A 20,160-nucleotide genomic window follows, 5' to 3' on the forward strand; every position below is an offset into this window, starting at 1 on the left:
AATAAACAAAATTATTTTACACATTTATCGTTCTAAAGGTCAATTATAAGAGAACCAAAGGAACAACACCATGCAAAATGAATAAACCAATTTCTGTTGACATTACCATAAGTTTTTCTTCTCACTTATGGTTTTTCCAGTTACTGTGTACATAGCATTCAATTAAAGCGATTCATTTACCAGACTGAATGTGGTTTGTGTTTATAGAACTGTGCTTTGAGGGGAGGAACTAACACGCCTCTATTTGAATTACCTGATTTTTTGCAAGATCAATGATAAGAGACAGATGTCCTCACCAGTTACTTTCTCATAAACCTGAATCCTTTGATAAGCTACAGATCTACAATTATCATCTTAGAATCTAGATTTTGACACTCTATCTGTAGGTGGTACATGGACTTTTAACCAAAACCAGGAGGAAGAATATTAGTTTGGTGGCCTATGCCCTGTATTACAGCATTTTGCAGAATGAATTTTATTTCCTTTGATCAAAAGCATCTGTCTGTGCTTCATACTGGTCAGTTTTCAAGAATAAGCTGAATTCCTTTATTAAAATCCATTTTTTTATTAACTAATTGTTTAGTCTGTTTAGAGTATGGAAAAGAAACTAATTTTGGTATCAGGCTCACTTGGGATAAGCGTCTAGGACTCTTTAGAAGAATGGAACCTGGAAAATCTAAAAAGATCATTTTCCTGTTTTCTTTTCATCGTTTGCCTTATAAATTATATACACCATGACTAATTGGTGTAATGCTTTGCTAAGGATGTTATCTGAGAGTGTTAATTTCTAGAGCTGTTTAATTTCTGTGTAACCTAAGAGGCTTATTCGTGCCACCTTTGAAATGTTTTTAAATATTCTTTCTGTATACCGGCAAAATAATAGTTCACTGAATTCTACAAAGTAAACCTAACCCAACCCATCTACAAAGTAAAACACATCAAAGTCCTTCCCTTTCTGAAAAAAAGAAATTATTGTCACTCTGTTTGCTTTTTGTATGCAGTCCTTTGCAGTTTATAAAGGCGTGTTTTCACATGTACTATCCCATTAGATAGAACTCTTTAAGGGAGTTACCATCTCGTTTTGGGGAGGAGAAACATGAAGCTCAAGGCACTATGTGATCTCCCTACCGTCACATGCGTAACCCCAGGTCTAGGGCTCTTTCCACCACATCAGAATTCAAGTACAGGGGCATTTCCAGCTGGTGGTCACAAGGGCACAGCACTGAATAGCAGGAAACCTCAGGTGAGAGTGTTGGCCCCTGTCCTGGTCTCTCTGCCCTTTGTGACTCTGAAGCCACCTGGCTGGAATCAATACAAAAACTTCTCTCAGCCCATCCTGATGTTGCAAATGCCACTTTTTAACAACAGACAATATTTAGCAAAAATTCAGTGGTGTTGTTTTATGGGTGTTGTATTGGTGTGAGGGTTATTTTCTATTTATGACAAGGATGCTGGTGTTCCAGGGCAATGCTGTTTAAGTCCTTAAAAGTGAGTCACTTCAAAAAGTATGTTAGGTGAGTAATGGTCACTTTGGATGTGGACACAGCAGAAGGCATGAGCCTTGTACACAAACGACTCAAGTTTGGGGAACGTCGTCCTGTGCTGTCTATATGTAAAGCTCTGGAGGCTGGAAAAAAGTTTCAATCTTTGGATTTTTATTTTTTTCCCCCAAAGATTCCAGTGACAGCTGTGATCTTAATGTATTGAGAGGAATGTGGAAGAAGAATTCTGTCATGAGTTAGAACTGATTGTAGCGCGTCACAAGCGTCCCTCTGGGGGGAGGTGTACAGCTGCTGTCCTTGGAGCACCATACCGTTGTTCCTAATTTTAAAATGCTACAGCAGAGATGTAATCTTTGGACTGTTCTGTTTCAGCATGGATAAGCAAAGCAAGCAGGCGTATGGCCGCAGTGTGGCTGAATGGCTGTATGCTTCCTCTTTTAACCCCCGCATCAGCCCTGCCGGGTGCTGTCTTTCCCCTGTGACTGCAGCCAGGGCTGCTGCTCCTCAGGCTCTGTCTTCACGTGGGTGGCAGGGAAGGGTGGGCCAGCCATCTGTTATTTTGCCCTCTCTTTCCGATCTTCTTGCCCACAGAAACAGGTTCGGGTGAAGTGACTGGCCAAGGTCCAGTAGACGGGAGGCTGTGTGACTTTATCCTGGCCACACACATATCTGCTGTCTTTAGCATCAGTGACAATTTAGTAATTTTTTCTGAGCGCCCTATGTGACAGGTCATTTTCACATATGAGTCCTATAAGGCAAAATGGATTCAGTTTTTAAACTCTGGCTTTAACTTATTAAAAGATTTAGTTCATAATCTGCACAAACTTATCCCAGAGGAACATTTTTTAATGAAAACTGGTAAATTCCAGTGGTGAAAAAGGGCTTGATTTAAGTATGTGCTAAAGATTTTTAAAACCCACCAGGTTCAAGTTTGAGTTCCTCATCTCAGCAGATGGAATTAATGCAAGCATAACAAAGTTAACATCGTGGTGGTTTGCACTATTAATCTTCAGATGCACGGCACTCTGCTACCTTGTGAGCCAGGTTTGCACGAATCCTTTCATTGCAGCATATGTCAACAGAAACATGCTTCCATCTGCTGCTGGAGAGTTTGATGCCTGATACCCTGAGACAAGGCCCAGCACAATGCGTACCTCTGTGAGTAATTACAGGTGTGTGGTGAGGAGCCCAGGGCATTAATCAGAGGCTTAATTATGAAAAAGGTGGATCTTTTGTTCTGCTCTTGGAGCATGAGTTTACCACACACTTTCTAAACTGCATCATCCATCTGCTCGCCCCCTTAGAATGTTTGCCTTGGCTGATACAGACCCTGAAGTGTATCAAAGGACGAGATTAAAGCAGGTTAAACATTAACTTAGAAGCAGCGTGATAGGGTTTTTCTTTCCTTTCTCCCTTCCTTCCTTTTAAAAAAAAATTTTTATTATATTATTTTTTGGTACAGGAAAAAGTCTGCTAAAAGCTAAAACTTTAATATTTGCTAAAATATTTACCATGTGTGAGCTCTACTGGTTTAAGCATTGTACAGTCATTTTAAAGGATATAAAAAGCATGATTTGTAGAAAGTAAATGAGCCTAGTAGCTAAGGAAAAAAAGTATTTACTTGGGAAAGAAAAAAGTTTTGTGATGACATAAAAATTATCTTTTAAGAACACTAAATTGTTAAGTTATGTAATTTTTATTACAAAGGACTTAAGTACACATGCTGTAATTTAGCATGTTACCGCTACTTTGTTCCCATTTAATAGAATTAAATCAGAATTATTTTAAATAGTCACACTGAAACTAAGAAGCCAGATCTTTTTTCGAATTTTGCGTCTTACTTGTGTACAGAGACTAACTGTAGTTTGTGTCGTTACAAGTCACTTAACTATAGCACTTCAGTATGTTTGATTGATGGGCCTCGCCAAAGCCTGCAAATAAAAGAAATTTGTGGTGTTCTTACCAATCCCCCCTTGTGCACACATACTTGTACAGATTGCTCCAGAAATATGGCCTGGCTGTGGATGGCATGAAAGCCGTCCAGTAGTGGCCCCTGGTCTGCCACAGGCAGGAATGGAGTGGGGAACGAGGGGCCGTTATAGACACAGGGCTATGAGGTGCGCAGGCACACTGTGCCCAAGACTCTGGTTGCACTCTGCAGTCACACTTGTACTCGGAGCCATGCCTGCTGCCAGTGGTACCTCAGAATATTGCTGATAATATTACCATAGTACTCCATATATTCCTATTTTTTCACACATAAAATTATCTGAAAGGTGTGAATTTTCATCTCTTGCCTGCTTTAAGATTTTTTAACAATATGCTTTAACTTGAAAATTGGAGAGAATTGAAAGCTAAAGACAGAATATATTCTTTGTTTCAGTGAGAGGTATTTGAAGGTTCCATCTCCCTCAGCACTGCTCTGTTTGTCTAAGGAGCCCACCTTTAGGTGGAAGACAGAAGTGTCTAGTCCCGATGTCACAGTTCAGGTTTCAGACAAGTCACCTTCCAGCTTGGTGTCTCCATTCTCTCGCCTGTAAAGTGGGAACGCCGCCCCTTGGACTAACTCATCTCCCAGTACTCCTTTTACTGTAAAATTGCTGGGCTCTCAGATTCTGCAGTGGCCATGCATAGAGTTGAACTGACTTCTTTACTTTGGATTCTTTTTTTCCTTGTAAATTACAGTTGTGGCTTCTCTTTCCTTTCAGGATATCTTGAATACCATCGTAAGGCACTGTCCACCCCGCTTTTTTTCCCTGGGCTTGCCTGGCTTCTCCATGCTGATGGGGGACTTCATCACGGCTGCAGCCAGGGTCCTCAGTACAGACATGTCGGTGGTAAGTATGACAATGCCCAGCATCCAGGCTCCCAAGAGGCTTCCCAGTCCCTAACAAGGCTCAGATTTCTGTACCCTTAACAGGTGTTGACTCATTAGTGCAATGTGAAACTGGGCTCTCAGGATAGATATGCTGGTAGCTGATGTGTGAAATTGTGGGATAAGATGACACAGTGGTCCTGGAAAGGCGTTTCATCAAAAGGCCAAAGTGTGAGAAATCATATCCTCACTAATAGTTCGGCACATTTACACAGGAGAAGCAGGGCTTGTCGCTTAGAATCTTATTAGCATTTTCACTTGTACGGTGGTACACACATAGGTGGCTGTAGTAGAGGGCATTTCAGTGTACACTAGCAGTTACGATTGTCTTAGTAAACCTTGGTTATTAGAGTCTCATAGAAAATATTCTGTTAAAATGTCAGAACACTAAAATTGTAACTGGAAAATGAATAGGTTTTCCTGTTAATGTGTCATTACTGAAACTCTGGTAGAATTCTTACTCTAGAAAATTAGAAACAAGTGGGCTACTCAGTGCGTATTAAGGGTTACAAAAAGAATTCATCTGCAGGCTCCGCACTTGCTCTGCTGTTAAGACCATGGGCTGATGCCTTCTGAGAGAACGCTCCTCGACAGGTGCATTAAAGGCCTTTCTCATTTGTGTTCTGGGCAACTGCTGTCTGTTCAGAACCATTTTGCCCCTTCAGATGGTGTCAATAAATTAGCATTACTGCTTGCCAGGGACTTGTTTTGAAATCAATGGGACTGCCCCGCAACCCAGATTTTGCTCGACACGTGGTTGCTTTTCACTCTACTTAGACCTTCTGTGAAGGGTAAAACTGGTTTTTTGGGTTTTTTTTTTTTTTTGCTTTCTATACTTTTATAGCTGGTATTTCATGGTGGTATTTTCATGCGCTAAAATTTTCTTTTAAGGGTGAATTAGGGAGCAAAGGGAAGAATGAGAGCAGCAAAGAAAAAAAGTAAAGGAAAAAAGGGAAAAATGTTGAATTTGCTTAATAGTATTTTTGTAAAGAATATGCCAACTTTCAGACTTTAGATTTTTAGAAAACGAATCTCAAAGAACCTTCCAATGTCTTTTTAACCATTCAAATCAACACTGAAAAAAATTACAGTATCTTGGAGGAAAGTCATACTTCTTGACCAAAGTTTTTATCACTGGCTAAGAGAGCTTCCTGAAAAAAGCTAAAGCCCTTTCTAGAGATATCACTCGTAGTGGACATTCTCTGCTAGTATTTTTCTTTTGGCTGCATGAGCTACTGAAGTAGGCTTCCAAAACATTTTAGAAAACATTGAAAAGCACAGGTGGGGAACAGGGGACCACGAATGATAACATGCAGCTGTAAGAGCTACATAAAGGAACACCAGCTTTTAGAATTAATTGAATTACTCTTTTAGTTTAAATGAGGTTTAAAATTGTAGGGGGAAGGTGAGAGGTACTTGGATGGATGGGGCACAACTTGTTCAGTCCAAACCCTTAGCCAGTACAAGTTCATTATGTGTTTAAAGTACTCTGCTGTCGGTCTGCACCCCGAGACAGTGAGGGAGATGCAGGCGCACGCAGCTCGCCAGAAGACGGGTAGAAGCCTGTGCTCAGCAGCGCTGTTGTAACCTTCAGAACCCGGAGCCAATCCACTGTCCACCGACAGCATGACGGACAGACTGTGGTGTGTACGTAAGGGAGAATATTAGATACAATAAAAGTGCAACTGTGTGGATCAGTTGCATAGTGTGATATTGAGTGAAAGAAGTCAGACAAAAAAGAATATATACCCTATAATTCCGTTTATATAAACTTCAAAAGCCAGATTAAAAATGAATCTGTGGGGTCACAAGGCGGGATGGTAGTTACCCTTGGGGTGGGGCGGGATAATGTGGGAGGAGCACAAAGGGGATTTCTGGAGGGCTGGTAATGTGCCTTTTCTACCTGGGCATGATTATATGGCTGTGTGTTCACTTTGGAATCATTCTGCTCATACACTCAGGATTTGTGCATTTTTTCCGATAAAAGCTTGAATTAAAAATTATTAAAAATGTATTTTAAAATAAATATTAAAAGAAAATTAATGGGAAATGGTTATTATAAATAACCTATTAGACACTAATGCCTGCTAGTTCTACGCCTAACACTGCTTCAGTCCTAAATCTCTGTGATAGCCTCTTCCTGTGGTCTGTCCATTCCACTGCAGGGTTCTGGCCTCGGTGGCCAGCATTGCTTCCCTCTTCCTGTGTTCTTCAGAAATGGAATTTGTTCCCTGGCTTCAGTGCCTCTGAATGGAAAAGGATCCCATATTATTGTCTCAGACTTCAGAAAGTCTTCTTGGGAACCCTGATTCCCCAGGATACTCCATGGCGGGGGTGGTGGTTGTTGATAGGTAGCCCTGAGGAGCTGCACTTACTCTCTTAGAAATTCACAGTACACATTAGCGTATTAAGGCTCCAGTTTAACTGCGCTTAGCCAAATGTTTCTGCAACGGCTTTTTCCCTGGAGCCCTTGTTTTTCCCCTTTAGCATCTGTTATTGCCTTAGGGGACCGGTGTCTTGTGGATCCCTTTGTCCAGCTGTCTCCTGAACCCTCTCTCTGGATGCTCTTAGACGCTTCTCCCCCAGCACAGCACAGCTTACTAGAGAGCCTCTTCTTTCTCCTGCTGTCCACATCATCTTGTCACCTGAGCCCTCGGCACAGAGGTGGCTTTAAATGTCTCCTTCAGGTCCCGTATCTAAGCAGACATCAAGCCTAGGGATCATGCTCTTATCTCTCTCTCTCTCTCCAGCACCCCCCCCACCCCGTCCCCCACTGTCATTGACTGACTTGAGGTCCTTGTCATGTTCTTCCCAGGCCTCACAGCAGTCTATCTCCTAGGTCTCTGGTCACAGTCTCTCCCTTATCCCTGAAGGCACCCTATGCACCCTTCACCATACTGAGCTGAAACCTGTAGTGAGTATGTTACCCTACCAGTTGGAACTGGGCATCATTTCTCATTTGCTTCAGTAGAAAGCTCCGATCCTATTGTAGGGCCACAGTGGGCACCATGAACAGCCCTTGCCAGACTCAGCAGTGGCTTGTACCTGCCTCTTCTTCCCTGCTTCCTGCCATTTGACTGAACTGCACACAGGCCGCCAACTACAGCAGATCACTCACTACACCACCTTCACCCAGGCAGCCCCCTCTGCCTGCAGTCCCGTTACCATTCTTGACCCGCTGGCTTAGTAGAGTCAGACTTGGGTTCAATTCCAGTGCTGCCTCGTACTAGTTATCTACCTTGGGCAGTATAGGCATGTAGGCCTCATTTCCCTTATCTGTAAATTGGGGTTCACTATTTATAGGCTTAGTGTTTAGGAAAATAATCCAGATTTATTACACTCTTTGAATAAAGCTATAATAATTCTTTATTTTATTAAGCTCTGATGTTCAGCATCCAGTGAATGGTGCAAATGGTTAAGGCCGGGTGAGCTCAGGATGGAAGATGACCATTGGGCTGTGCATTTTGGAGGCCATGTCACAAAACACCATGTGCCCACTGCCCAGCTTTGGCAGTTCCTAACATTTTTGTGGTAGTAGTTTCAGACTTTTGAATTAAAAAATGAAATAAAACATTCAAGATATAGTGACCCTGTCCCCGATGCCATTGCTCCATTCTGAGCTGTGCCCACTCTTGCCTAGTCTGTATTTCTCTAACCTCCTGATTCCTTCTACCTGTTAGTGTCCACTCGCCACCACACTCTTGCCCAGGCTCAGGGTCTGATGCCCACTCAGAGATGAGAACGCCTGCCATGTGGTCTGTGTGTCCCCTCCCAGCCTGCCCCGGTCTTTTTCCCAGACTCCTTCAGCCAGGACACCGCCCCCCGCCCACGCATGTTCTCTGGCTCTATGCGCAGGGGCTCTTACAGTCCATGGAGTCCTGGGTACCTTTGTCGTTCCTTCTTGCTGAGATGTGCCTCCTGCCTACTCACCCCCCCGGATCCCTCACTCATTCACTCCCACCTGCCTGGCCGACTCCTGCCCACCCTGCACAGCTCTTAGCAGCAGCTGAGTGTTGTCTCACCATCGGAGCAGAACTAGTTGCTGCCTCATTTGGGCTCCAATAGAATATCCATCTCTGTGCCTTTCTTTGGGAGCCCTGGATGCTCAGTGGTTAAGCCCTTGGCTGCTAACTGAAAGGTCGGAGATTTGAACCCACCAGCTGCTCCACAGGAGAAACATGTGGCAGTCTGCTTCAGTAAAGATTACAGCCTTGAGAACCCTATGGGGCAGTTCTACTCTGTCCTATAGGGTCACTATGAGTCGGAATTGACTAGACAGCAGTGGGTTTGGTTTTTTGTTTTGTTTTTATGCCTTTGATTTACCTGTGTGTTTCTAAGAACCAAGCTGGGTAAAAGATGGATGTACTTGACTCCTGTGTTACACCATATTTGGCTCTCATAGCACATGCTTCATTGTATTTAACGGCTCATTTGCCTCTGTTCCCCCACCCATGTACGAAGCTCCCATCTCTGAGGGATGGAAGTTCTTTTCCATCTCATATCCCAAGTGCTTAACAATATAGGCCTAGTGGAGCCTCTGGAGTTAGGTGGCCTGAGTTCAGATCCAGGGTCTGTGCCTCACTTATGAGCTGTGTGACCTTGTAAAGTTACTAAACTTCTCTGAGCCTCAGTTGTCTCACCTGTAAAATGAAAATGATAATAGTATCCACTCATAGGTTGGCTGTTGAGAGGATTCGGTGAGGAAATGTGTATACAATACTTAGAACAGTATCCAGCACAGAGTGAGAACCGCATATGTATTAGGGCCATGGATGGGTGGATGGACAGATGGGTGGGTGAATGGATGACATACCTTTGTAATCTGCATGCCTGCCCCCATTCTTTGCTAATCACAGCTGCGTGTCAGTGTTGGCTGAATTAAAATTGAAATCTAGTGAAATACTTCCTTTAATAATATTCCTAATTCCAATAACAGGCAACCAAATGATTATGTTGGAGCCCTGGTGGCATAGTGGTTAAGAGCTCGTCTGCTAACCAGAAGGTTGGCAGTTCATATCCCGGTTTTGGGTATGACATCTAGTGAGATACAGAATCACTTAACCAAAAAAAACCAAACCCATTGCCGTCGAGTGCGTTGCGACTCACAGTGCCCCTATGGGACAGAGCGCAACTGCCCTCTAGGGCTTCCAAGGAGCGCCTGGTGAATTCAAACAGCTGACCTTTTGGTTAGCAGCTGAGCTCTTAGCCACTGCACCACCAGGGCTCCAGATGTCATATGCTATATATTATTTTAGAAAATAGTTCTTGATGAAACGCAGGAAATTTGGTCAGTGGTGACTTCTCTGTTTCCCTACCTTCTGATAGTTACCTCCAACTTCACTTCATTATGAACTTTCCTTAACTCTTTTTCACTGCTCTGTCAACAACATTAAAGCTAAAAAAAGTCCTTTCAAACAATCATAACTGAGTCATTTACCTTTCTGTCTGAGTGAATCTGCAGACCAGTTTTTACAGCCCTTGTTTACATCCAAGTGTAGTGATATTTTCCATTCATTGGAAATGTGCCTTTTCATTCAGGCAAACCTCTTTGTGTAAATATTCACCTGGGGGGAAATAACCAGGCGTCATTTGTCCCTTATCTGAAGTTTCTAGTTTATAAAAATGCATGCGTTTCACTTTCTTTGTACAGGCCCCTCGTTCTGAAGCCCTCACCATTCTCGGTTCTCTTGTCTGCTTTCCAAACACCTACCAGGAGGTCCCACTGCTGCAGTCGGTACCGGAAGTTAACGAGGTCGTCACAGGAACCGAAGATGTCAAGGTAATAATCCGCTTTACTGAATCTCAAGTTTAGCATTTTGTAATTATAGAAAATGCTGTACACAGGGGCGGATTAACCAGTAAGCAGTGTACGTACGGGTTTACTTGTGTTTACTCACTGATCTGTAGTGTGTGGTTTCACCTGTTTTTCACCACACCTCATGTGGTGAAATCCATGTGGAATTGTGGACTACAGGTTAATAAACAAGCATAAGCAAGCCCGTCCGTACCTCGCTGATGGGGTAGTCCGCCCCTCTCTGTGTACGGTTACCACTTCCGTTATTACGGATTGGCCTACTCATCCCTGAAGTTTCGCTGTGTACCTTACACGTTTCAGTAATGGTTTACAGGTGGTATACACGTATTAGGCTCAGGGCATATTGCAGCTAGAACTGTCATTACTTTCTTCAGATGTTTTCATTAGATGTTTATCACTCCCATGGATCATAATTATGTAATGAGCAATCCTCTGCATTAATTGTATTGGCGTAATTATGCTGCATTACAAAGCAAATGAACTTAAAAAAAATAATTGTTCAATCCCATTATTGGCCTGATTAAATACTACCGGTAATTTGAAATTCCAGATTATTTCCTGAATAAATGAAAAGTAAACATTTTTCTCTCCTCAAATGACTTTGGGGCGAGCAAAAATGCTTTCACACCCCAAAATGAGTTATCTAAAATACATGATTACAATATATAATGCGATGTTTCCAATTAAGTGAAAAAGAACTGAGATTTTTCTACCTGGAAATCTCATTTGCTTTGCTAGGTTTTCGTTGTATACCCAGATACGCTGTCCTCTGGGATGGCTCCGTTGCCAGGGAGCTGCTGAGACCCCCATCATGCTGCCCCCACCCTCTGCTGTGTGCTTCCCTCCTCTCTGCTTCTCCCTGGTGAAGCCTTTCAAGGTCCATGGCCCTTCAGGAGCTCCTGGCTGCCTGGAGCATGGTCAGAATGTGCGGGGAACCAAGTGTGAGACTAAGCTTTTATTTTACTTAATTTGTGTTTTTAGTGTTACCTCATAAATATTTTACTGAAGAATGCCACAGAGGAGCCAAATGAATGTGCAAGGTAAATGTTGAATAGAAGGTAAACTATTTTAGAATTTTAAGATACACATTTATGTGTAAACAGTTAAAGTTAAAATACGCGTATGCTTCCCTGTTACTCTTATGTCAGAAAAAAACTGCTTTACTTGATTGTTTAGAATGGCATGACTATTAAGTAAAGTTAGTACACAAGATTATATAGTGTGTTATCTTTTGTGTAAAAAAAGGAAGATTACAAATATATACGTATGTATTCCCTGATGTTTTCAGTAAGAAAGGAAATGGAAAGATAAACCAAAAACTGATAAAAATGTGCACCTGTAGGATAATGGTTCTTGACCAGAGGTGGTTTTGTCCCGCAGCAGACATTTGGCAGTATCTAGAGATATTTTGGTTGCTTCTGGCAGACATCTGAGGTTGCCAGCAGCCTGCAACCAAGATATGAGGTTTTTCTGGACCACCTACTTGATGAAAAGGCCCTGCCTTTCCTTCCAAGGCAAAGCCCAAAGTTGGGAGTACTGGTGGAGGGGAATACCAGTCTCAGAGCCTCAGCCCCCAGTCCTGGCAAGGTCTCCAGAAGCCCAGCTCCTCCTTTTGCTGCTCCTGGGAGTTGACTTGCACCCTGCTCTGTCTCCAGGCTCATCCCAAGGTAGCAGCCCATCTTTCTTCAGTCTTGGTAGCTCATTAATGACTTTAAAGTTTTTAGGGTGCTTGTTTGTTTCTTTGTCTGACTTCTTCAGTTATCTTCAGCGAATGGCTTAGTCTAAATTACCTAGTCTGCTGTTACCAGAAGCTATAAGTTTATCATCCGTTTTCTAATATTAAACTAACCTTGCATTTTGGGATAAACCCAACTTGGTTTCTACAGTGCTGGAACTGGTTTGGCTAGTATTTTGTTTGGGAAAGTTGCATTGGTCTCATGACCTGCCATTTCTCTTTTCCATCCTGCCCTCATCAGATTTGGTCACGAGGTTATATGGTCTCACAAAATGAGTTGAGTACTGTTTCATTCTCTTCAGTTAGGAAAAGTTTTCGTAAAGTTAGAGTTAATGTTCCTTGTACATTTAGTAAACCTTGATGGTAAAACAACAGGGGCCTGGTATTTTCTTTGTGAGAAGGTTAACCGTTGACTTGTTTTCTTCATTGATTTTAGGAATATTAAGATTTTCTGTCTTTTTTTTTTTTTTGGTAGTTTTGATAAACTAAAATTTTCTAGTGATTTGTCCATTTCATCCAAGTTTTTAAATATACTGGCATACATGTTTTCTGTATTATCACATTATTAACTTTTGTCTCTGTAAGTTCTGTGGTTATATCTACTTTTTAATCTCTGACTTTTTTTGTGTATTCTCAGATTTTTCTTATTAGTCTTAGCAAAGATTTGTCAGTTGTGTTTGTGTTTTCAAAGAATAGATTTATCTTTTTCAACTTTTCTATTCAATATTTGTTTTCATTTCCTACCTTCTGTTCTTTACTATTTTCTTTATGTTTAGCCTGTTGTTTCTTTTCTTGCTTTTTAAGTTGTATACTTAATGTATTAATTCTCAGCCTTTCTATAAAAAATAAACATTTAATTTCTAGGTGCTACTTCGTCTTAGTTCCACAAGTTTTGATACGTGATATTTTTATCAATTCATTCTAAATTTTTCTAATTTCTGTTTTGATTCCTTCATTGAGTCATGAGATATACACACAAAGAAAAAGAAGCTCTGTGAAAGGAAGAGAGACTATAAAGTGGTGAAAATATGATTTTGCACATAGTTCCAAATTGTGTGGATTTTATTGAGTTGAATACTCATAGTCTGAATTAAGTTGGGGAAAAATAAAGATGCTTACTGAAAGAACACCGTGTACATGGAATGGCTGCAAACTAAGAATGTAAAGAGCAGTTTCCAGATTGAGAATAAAAGTAGGGATTAGGCAAAAAAGAGAGAGATTTAGATAATTCTATACACCAAAGAAAGCCAAGGGTTAGAACCGTGTAGAACTCCTCTGTAATGCTGGTGCTGGAAAAAAAAAAGAGAAGCCAGGTGTACCTGGTAACTGAGTAGCACTGCTTTTACTGAATAAGTTTTGGTAGAAGGCGACATGTCCTCAAGGGGTTTTTAATCCATGTAAGTAAACTTGTGAAGCAGTTCATTCATCCTGATTGAAGAGGTGAGAATCCAATGAGATATGGTACTAAAATCTCAGAGTATTGGGTTTTTTAATTACTTATTTTAAGTTTGGTGAAGATACACACAGCAGAACTTACTCAAACTGCATGGCTTGTAACTGCTGAATGATACTAAATACAAAGGAACTTTGAGTGTGGAGTTCTGAGCAACGTGTATGCTTTGGTTGGCATTGGATTTGTCCTCTTATTACAACAAGCAGCACGTGCAGATTGCATCTAAGATCACGTCTAATGTATGTTTCTAAGTAGTTGTTGGAGTCCTCTTGTTCTGAGAAGGAACCCTGGTGGTTCAGCGGTTAAGTGCTTGGCTGCTAACCAAAAGTTCAGCAGGTTGAACCCACCAGGCACTCTATGGGAGAAAGATGTGGCAGTCTGCTTGCATTAAGATTTACAGCCTTGGAAACCTCATGAGTAGTTCTATTCTATCCCATAGGGTCACTATGAGTCAGAATGAACTCGATGACACTGGGTTTTTGGGTTTTGTTCTAAAAGCGAATAGGTTTGGCAGCAAGTTTTTTAACTTTATGTACAGCATTAAAAGAAAATGGACAGGAAGGTGATTTTTACATCATTATGAAAGATAGTGGAGAATATCAGTTCCAAAGAGTACTATCACTTAAAATTGATTTATGGTTCAGAAAGGTAATTTTTAAAGGACTGTGCTGATTAAAAATGTAACTGAAATTTATTTTGAAAGTTGCATTCAAATATACTTTAAAGTAAAATACAGGTTTTGTCTTATGTTTGTAGTATGTGTTGAGCATCTTATTGTAAGGAAAACAATTAGAAGCTCAATTAAAAACGTCAACAATTTTCTAAGACCCATGTTTTTTTACTCTTCCCCAAAAATGTCTCAGAATAATAAAATGTGGTAAAATAACAAAATAAGTGATATGACAGTTAACAGAAAATATGCATTTGATTCATTAAATAGTTAAGTACTAACCAGCATCAAGATTTCTATTTGTCCTAAAAATCTTTTCTCTCAATAAGACATTCTATGAATGTACTTAACTATAAGTTTTGCTATTTTGTATGAAAACGTTCAAAATATTTTCTTATTAGAAAATATCCTAAGTTTCATGATAGTTTTCCTCTTTTTAAAAAGATGCATTGCCATTTGCTCTCTCGGGGTATGGATCTGTGAAGAACTCGCACAACGTACGAGCCATCCGCAGGTGAAAGAGGCCATCAATGTGATAGGTGTAACTCTGAAGGTATTGCCAATTTGTGATGCTTATTTGACATTAAGCTATAACCCAGGTATTGAAACAATCTTTGTTTTCCCCTTCATCGCAGAGAGGTTGTGATTCAAATCTCTTTTTCTGAAAACTATGTTGAATGTACATGAGATTCCCAGGAGAGGCCACAGAAGGCTGCTTCCCCACCAAGAGCCCCTGGGTGTTTCCAGACCAAGCCCTGGTGCCAAATGGGTTTCCTCTGGTGGCTGGGTGCCTCCTAGAGCAAGAAGGACACTTGCTACCTGTCGAGGGGAGTACCAAGAGTGTGGGCTTTCATGCCCTGGCCTCTACAGCAGGCCCAGAAGGAGGCTTTGACAGCTTCCAGCCAGAGGTCCTCAAGTGTTTACCACGTCGGGACTAAACCTTGAGCACTTCTAGGACATCCTTCTTCCTTTGTTTGCTGGAGAGAAGAGCTGCCATTTACTGGGCACTTTCTTTGGGCCAGATTAATGGTAAACTGTCTAAATGCTTTTGTCAGTCTTCACCAAAGCTCTATACGGTAGATGTCACAATCCCCATTTTACGCCCAAGGAAACAGGCCCAGAGAAATTGGGTCACTTGCCCATGACCACATACCAAAAAGCAGATTGGTGTGACATTGTAGCCACACCTGAGCTTTTACATGGGTTGATAGGCTGCGTCCAAAACCAAAACTCAGAGCCTGCCAGCCCTTTCCTGGCTCCTGCTTAGGTATAGTGGTGACAGTGTCTTCGTCATCTAATGCTGCTATAACAGAAATACCACAAGTGGATGGCTTGAACAAACAAATTATTTTCTCACAGTTCAGGAGGCGAGGCTAGAGTTCTAAATTCAGGGTGTAGGCTCTAGAGGAAGGCTTTCTGTCTGTGTCAGCTCTAGGGGAAGGTCTTTGTCTCTTCAACTTGTTTCTTGATTCCCTGGAGATCTTCATGTGGCTTGGCTTCAATCTTCCCCAATCTCTCTTCTGCTCACTTGTTTAATCTCTTTTATATCTCAAAAAAATACAGATTCAAGATACATCCTACACTAATCTTGCCTCATTAATATAACAAAGACAACCATTCCCAAATGGGCTTAAAACCATAGGCATAGGGGTTAGGATTTACAACATATATTTTGGGGGGACATAATCCAGTCCATAACAATTAGCACTGCTGTCACTTCTACCTTCAGAGCTAGCAAAGGCCTCGTCTCTGCCAGGCACTGTGCCCCTGCTTTTGTGGAAGTTCACGGTTGTGAGATAAGCGTTCTTATTGTACCGATGGAGGTGCAGGAGGGTGATGGAACTTGTTCAAGGCTCCAGAGCCAAAACTTGGCCTCCTTGTTGTCTGCCCACAGCCCCCGTGCTGTCTCCCACTACCCTCTTCTCATCGCTTCCCTCTGATGTTACTTCCTGAGTGAAGAGCCAGGCCAGCTTTGTCTTTCTGCCCCATGACTTGGCCAGTGTCATGCAGCAGAGACACTTCCAATGATCACTCATGTTCTTCCAGCCCCTCCGGGTTCCACCTTCTCCTCAGACACACCGTGCCTTTTTTTCAGGGGCTGTGCTGGGTATTAGGGATTTTAGTGTAAACAAAATATGCAGGGAAATAAACACACGAAAGAACAAGCAGACAGATACCCAAGATCAGCTCCCATAGCCCTTAATACTATCAAGAAAACATGACAGAGAACAGGATAAGGCTGAAGAGCTGGTGTGGGGCAGAATCCCACTGGATAGGCACGGTGTCCTCATGGAGGAGATGGTCTGAAAGGTGTAGTAGTGCTAGCCATGTTGAGCCTGAGGAACAAGCGTCCCAGGCAAAGCTGGGAGCAGGCCCAAAGGCTCTGGGGTGGAAATAACCCAGAGTGTTTGAGGGATGGAGAGAGGCTGGTGGAGGTGAGGTCATCTGGGGTCTGGATGGCCAGAGTGAGACTGGAAGAGTCGCTTTTGTGCAGACACTCTTGCCATGGGTTTTGTCGTTGTTAGGTGCTGTCGAGTCGGTTCCAACTCACAGCAACCCTCTGCACAACAGAACAAAACACTGCCCAGTCCTGCGCCATCCTTGCAGTCGTCGTTATGCTTGAGCTAATTGTTGCAGCCACTGTGTCAATCCACCTCACTGAGGGTCTTCCTCTTGTCCGCTCACCCTGTACTCTGCCAAGCATAATGTCCTTCTCCAGGGACTGATCCCTCCTGACAACATGTCCAAAGTATGTAAGACGCAGTCTCGCCACCCTTGCTTCTAAGGAGCATTCTGGCCACACTTCTTCCAAGATAGATTTGTTCATTCTTTTGGCAGTCCACGGTATATTCAATATTCTTTGTTAGCACCACAATTCAAAGGCGTCAGTTCTTCTTCGGTCTTCCTTATTCGTTGTCCAGCTTTCACATGCATATGATGCAATTGAAAATACCATGGCTTGGGTCAGGTGCACCTTAGTCTTCAGGGTGACGTCTTTGCTCTTCAACACTCTAAAGAGGTCCTTTGCAGCATATTTACCCAATGCAGTGCGTCTTTTGATTTCTTGACTGCTGTTTCCATGGCTGTTAATTGTGGATCCAAGTAAAATGAAATCCTTGACAACTTCAGTCTTTTCTCTGTTTATCATGATGTTGCTCATTGGTCCAGTTGTGAGGATTTTTGTTTTCTTTATGATGAGGTGCAGTCCATACTGAAGGCTGTCACTTTCAGCAGGCAAGGTTGTGTCATCTGCATAACGCAGGTTGTTAATGAGTCTTCCTCTAATCCTGATGCCCTGTTCTTCTCATATAGTCCAGCTTCTTGGATTATTTGCTCAGCATACAGATTGAATAGGTATGGTGAAAGAATACAACCCTGATGCACACCTTTCCTGACTTTAAACTAATCAGTATCCCCTTGTTCTGTCCAAACAACTGCCTCTTGATCTATGTAAAGGTTCCTCATGAGCACCATTAAGTGTTCTGGAATTCCCTTCTTCACAGTGTTATGCATAATTTGTTATGATCCACACAGTCAAGTGCCTTTGCGTAGTCAGTAAAACACAGGTAAACATCCTTCTGGTGTTCTCTGCTTTCAGCCAGGATCCATCTGACATCAGCAATGATATCTCTGGTTCCATGTCTTTTTCCGAAACTGGCCTGAATTTCTGGCAGTTGCCATGGGTTTACATGGTACCTTTTAGGTAGGGGCAGGCAGTAACAGTTTATTCTGTAGAGTTAAAGTTAATTACCTTTCCCTTGCTTTTCTCCTTATCCTATATGTGTGTCACTGCAGCGCTGAAGGTAGCCGTTCTGTGGTGTTTGTATGCTGTCAGTGTCAGTGGGTGTCCGCGTCACATAGCTTGGAGCTCCTGGTATGAAAATAACTAAACCTTGTATCCAGAGGTTTCCCTAGGGAAATGGGATCAGTGACGAACCTTTCTGCTCTAGATAATGAGATGTGGATAGCATGTGGCCTAGGTTCTGGCCAGGAAGGGCAGCACAGGGTGTCCACATCCCTTTCACGCGTCCCAGCATGGAAAAGTGAAACAGCCAAGGGCTCTTGCAGGTACTGCCCCTTTGACATGGCCTCTCCAAAGAATAGAAGCATCCAAAGACCTTGGTGGTCACCTTAAAGTACACCCTCAAGGTAATTAAATATGCTCTAACTTGTGAATTATTTTCTTATAGTTTCTAATATTACACATTTCTTAGTGTTTTACATGCATGGTTTAAGTTTCCTTTCATAGGCTAGAAAGTCATTTGATCAATTCCTGTTTCTCTCTGTGTGAAATGAAGATAACACCTACCTTGCAGAGCTGTTAATGAAGACTTATCAGTGAGAGACTGAATAAAATTCTTGTAGAAGGTTCAGCACATAGTGGGTACCCAACAATGTATTACATTTTAATTTCCTCTAATTTTCAAAAATATGATTTATGTGATCTGAATAAGGCATTTGAAATTATGGTTTTGACATTAAAATGATTAAATGACAGCTACTTATTTCTGTAGGATGTTACATGAGTTAATATAGCTGGGCTTGATAACAGACAACTGAAGAATGGTGGTGTGATCATGTATAAACTCTCTGATAATAGGGTGTATTTTTCATCAATTTAATGCAAAACAAACACGTAACCCTGTATGGATTGGGAAGAAACCTGGAAAGAACTGTTTGGTCCTTCCTTAGGGATAATGTACATATTTAGTTATGTTATTTGGTTTGGGGTTTTGTCTCCTTCAATAGTTCCCTAACAAAATTGTGGCTCAAGTAGCTTGTGATGTTCTTCAGTTGCTGGTTTCCTACTGGGAAAAGCTTCAGATGTTTGAAACCTCTCTGCCTCGGAAAATTGCAGAGGTAGGTCTTTTTTCTCTAATGCTAAAACATAAGCATTTCCTTTTCATTACATCTGATATTTAATTATAGATACTCAAATGATTGTTAGAGAATCTGCTACGAAATTGCCATATGACTCATTTGTTTTAAGATTAAATTGAACAGGTTCTTCTCAGTTGTGATTTCAGACAGTATGGAAAGAAGCCCCCAGTATTCCAGGGCAGAGTCCTACACTTGGGGAGTTTGAAAGGCAGGTGCAACCCCAACAAAGAGACCTTTGTAGGTTGGGCTTCATTCATGGAGAGCGCTTTGGTTGGTTCCAGCAAGGAGTAGGCAGCTGTTAAGGATGCCCTCCTTGGGGAGGGTGGGCTGTCTAAAACAGGAGTCTCTCCCCTGCTAAAGCCCTGGATCATGCTTTCTGCCCTAAGCTTCATTACCCAGCTATAATGGGATTACTTCTGTAATAACTTCAGTAGGGGTGGTGGGTAGGGGAGAGGGACAGAAGGAACAGGAAGAATCGTCTTACCAGTAAGGCTCTGGAGGCTGGTTACGCTGGGGGTGCTCTGCCCTCACCTGGCCGCCCCTATCGTGTAGGCACTGAGTGGTAAGGCACATCCATCCCTGGAAGCTTTTACAGCTGCACTTTTAAAAACATGCCCTGTTGTTTACACATCCGCTGGTGAGCTCTTCGAGGAAATTTGATTTGTTCCCATGTGGGTTTTCAGGGAGAGAGAAGAAGCAATATTGATTTATTTTCTCTCAGCCCTAGACAAATTTCACTGGTGAGATCACTTTGTTCTCTCAGGGACATATGCCCTTGAGTGACCAAGAGTGAAATGGAGCTTTGGACATAGAAATATAAGATACTGCAAAATAAAAAGTTGGGTTTTAAGGCACCCAGATAATTTAGCATATAAACAGGAATGCTTTTGTGGATGAAAGGGATGTTGCCCCACTGAGACAACAGGTGGAGACATGGGGCGACTTACAGGAAAATTAAATAGGAGCATTTTCAGTGTGAAAGGAGTGAGGACTGAGGGTGGATGTGGAATGAATGCAGAAATAGCACTGCCTCCCACTGGGATCCCCACCAACAAGGTGGAGTGGAAATCAGCATGGCCCCAGGCTCTGCTACTTTCAGTCACACATATCTTTGCTTTGATCACCTTCCTGTGAGTTGCCACCAGGAGGGTTTAGTTGGAAGGCCATCTTGGGACTCTTCACTTGTGACTTCCAAAATTATTACTATGGACTGTTTGATTGGGGATTTA

General features: G+C 42.1%; 1 protein-coding gene across 14 annotated transcripts in view; it reads left to right on the forward strand.

Moving 5' to 3' along the window:
- The window catches only part of RALGAPA2 (Ral GTPase activating protein catalytic subunit alpha 2), a 421,554-nt gene that overhangs the window by 226,575 nt on the left and 174,819 nt on the right, over positions 1-20,160 (forward strand). For 13 of the 14 annotated variants that reach the window (XM_023549982.2, XM_023549977.2, XM_023549980.2 and 10 more), the window contains 5 exons: positions 4,211-4,339; positions 10,028-10,156; positions 11,174-11,232; positions 14,495-14,603; positions 18,800-18,910. In XM_023549982.2, coding sequence (XP_023405750.1) covers positions 4,211-4,339; positions 10,028-10,156; positions 11,174-11,232; positions 14,495-14,603; positions 18,800-18,910 — 537 coding nt within the window. The remainder of the gene's footprint in view (positions 1-4,210; positions 4,340-10,027; positions 10,157-11,173; positions 11,233-14,494; positions 14,604-18,799; positions 18,911-20,160) is intronic. The other variant, XM_023549976.2, reaches the window with a different exon arrangement.

Source organism: Loxodonta africana, chromosome 24 (genome assembly GCF_030014295.1).
Source record: "Loxodonta africana isolate mLoxAfr1 chromosome 24, mLoxAfr1.hap2, whole genome shotgun sequence".
Classification (NCBI taxonomy): Eukaryota; Metazoa; Chordata; class Mammalia; order Proboscidea; family Elephantidae; genus Loxodonta; species Loxodonta africana.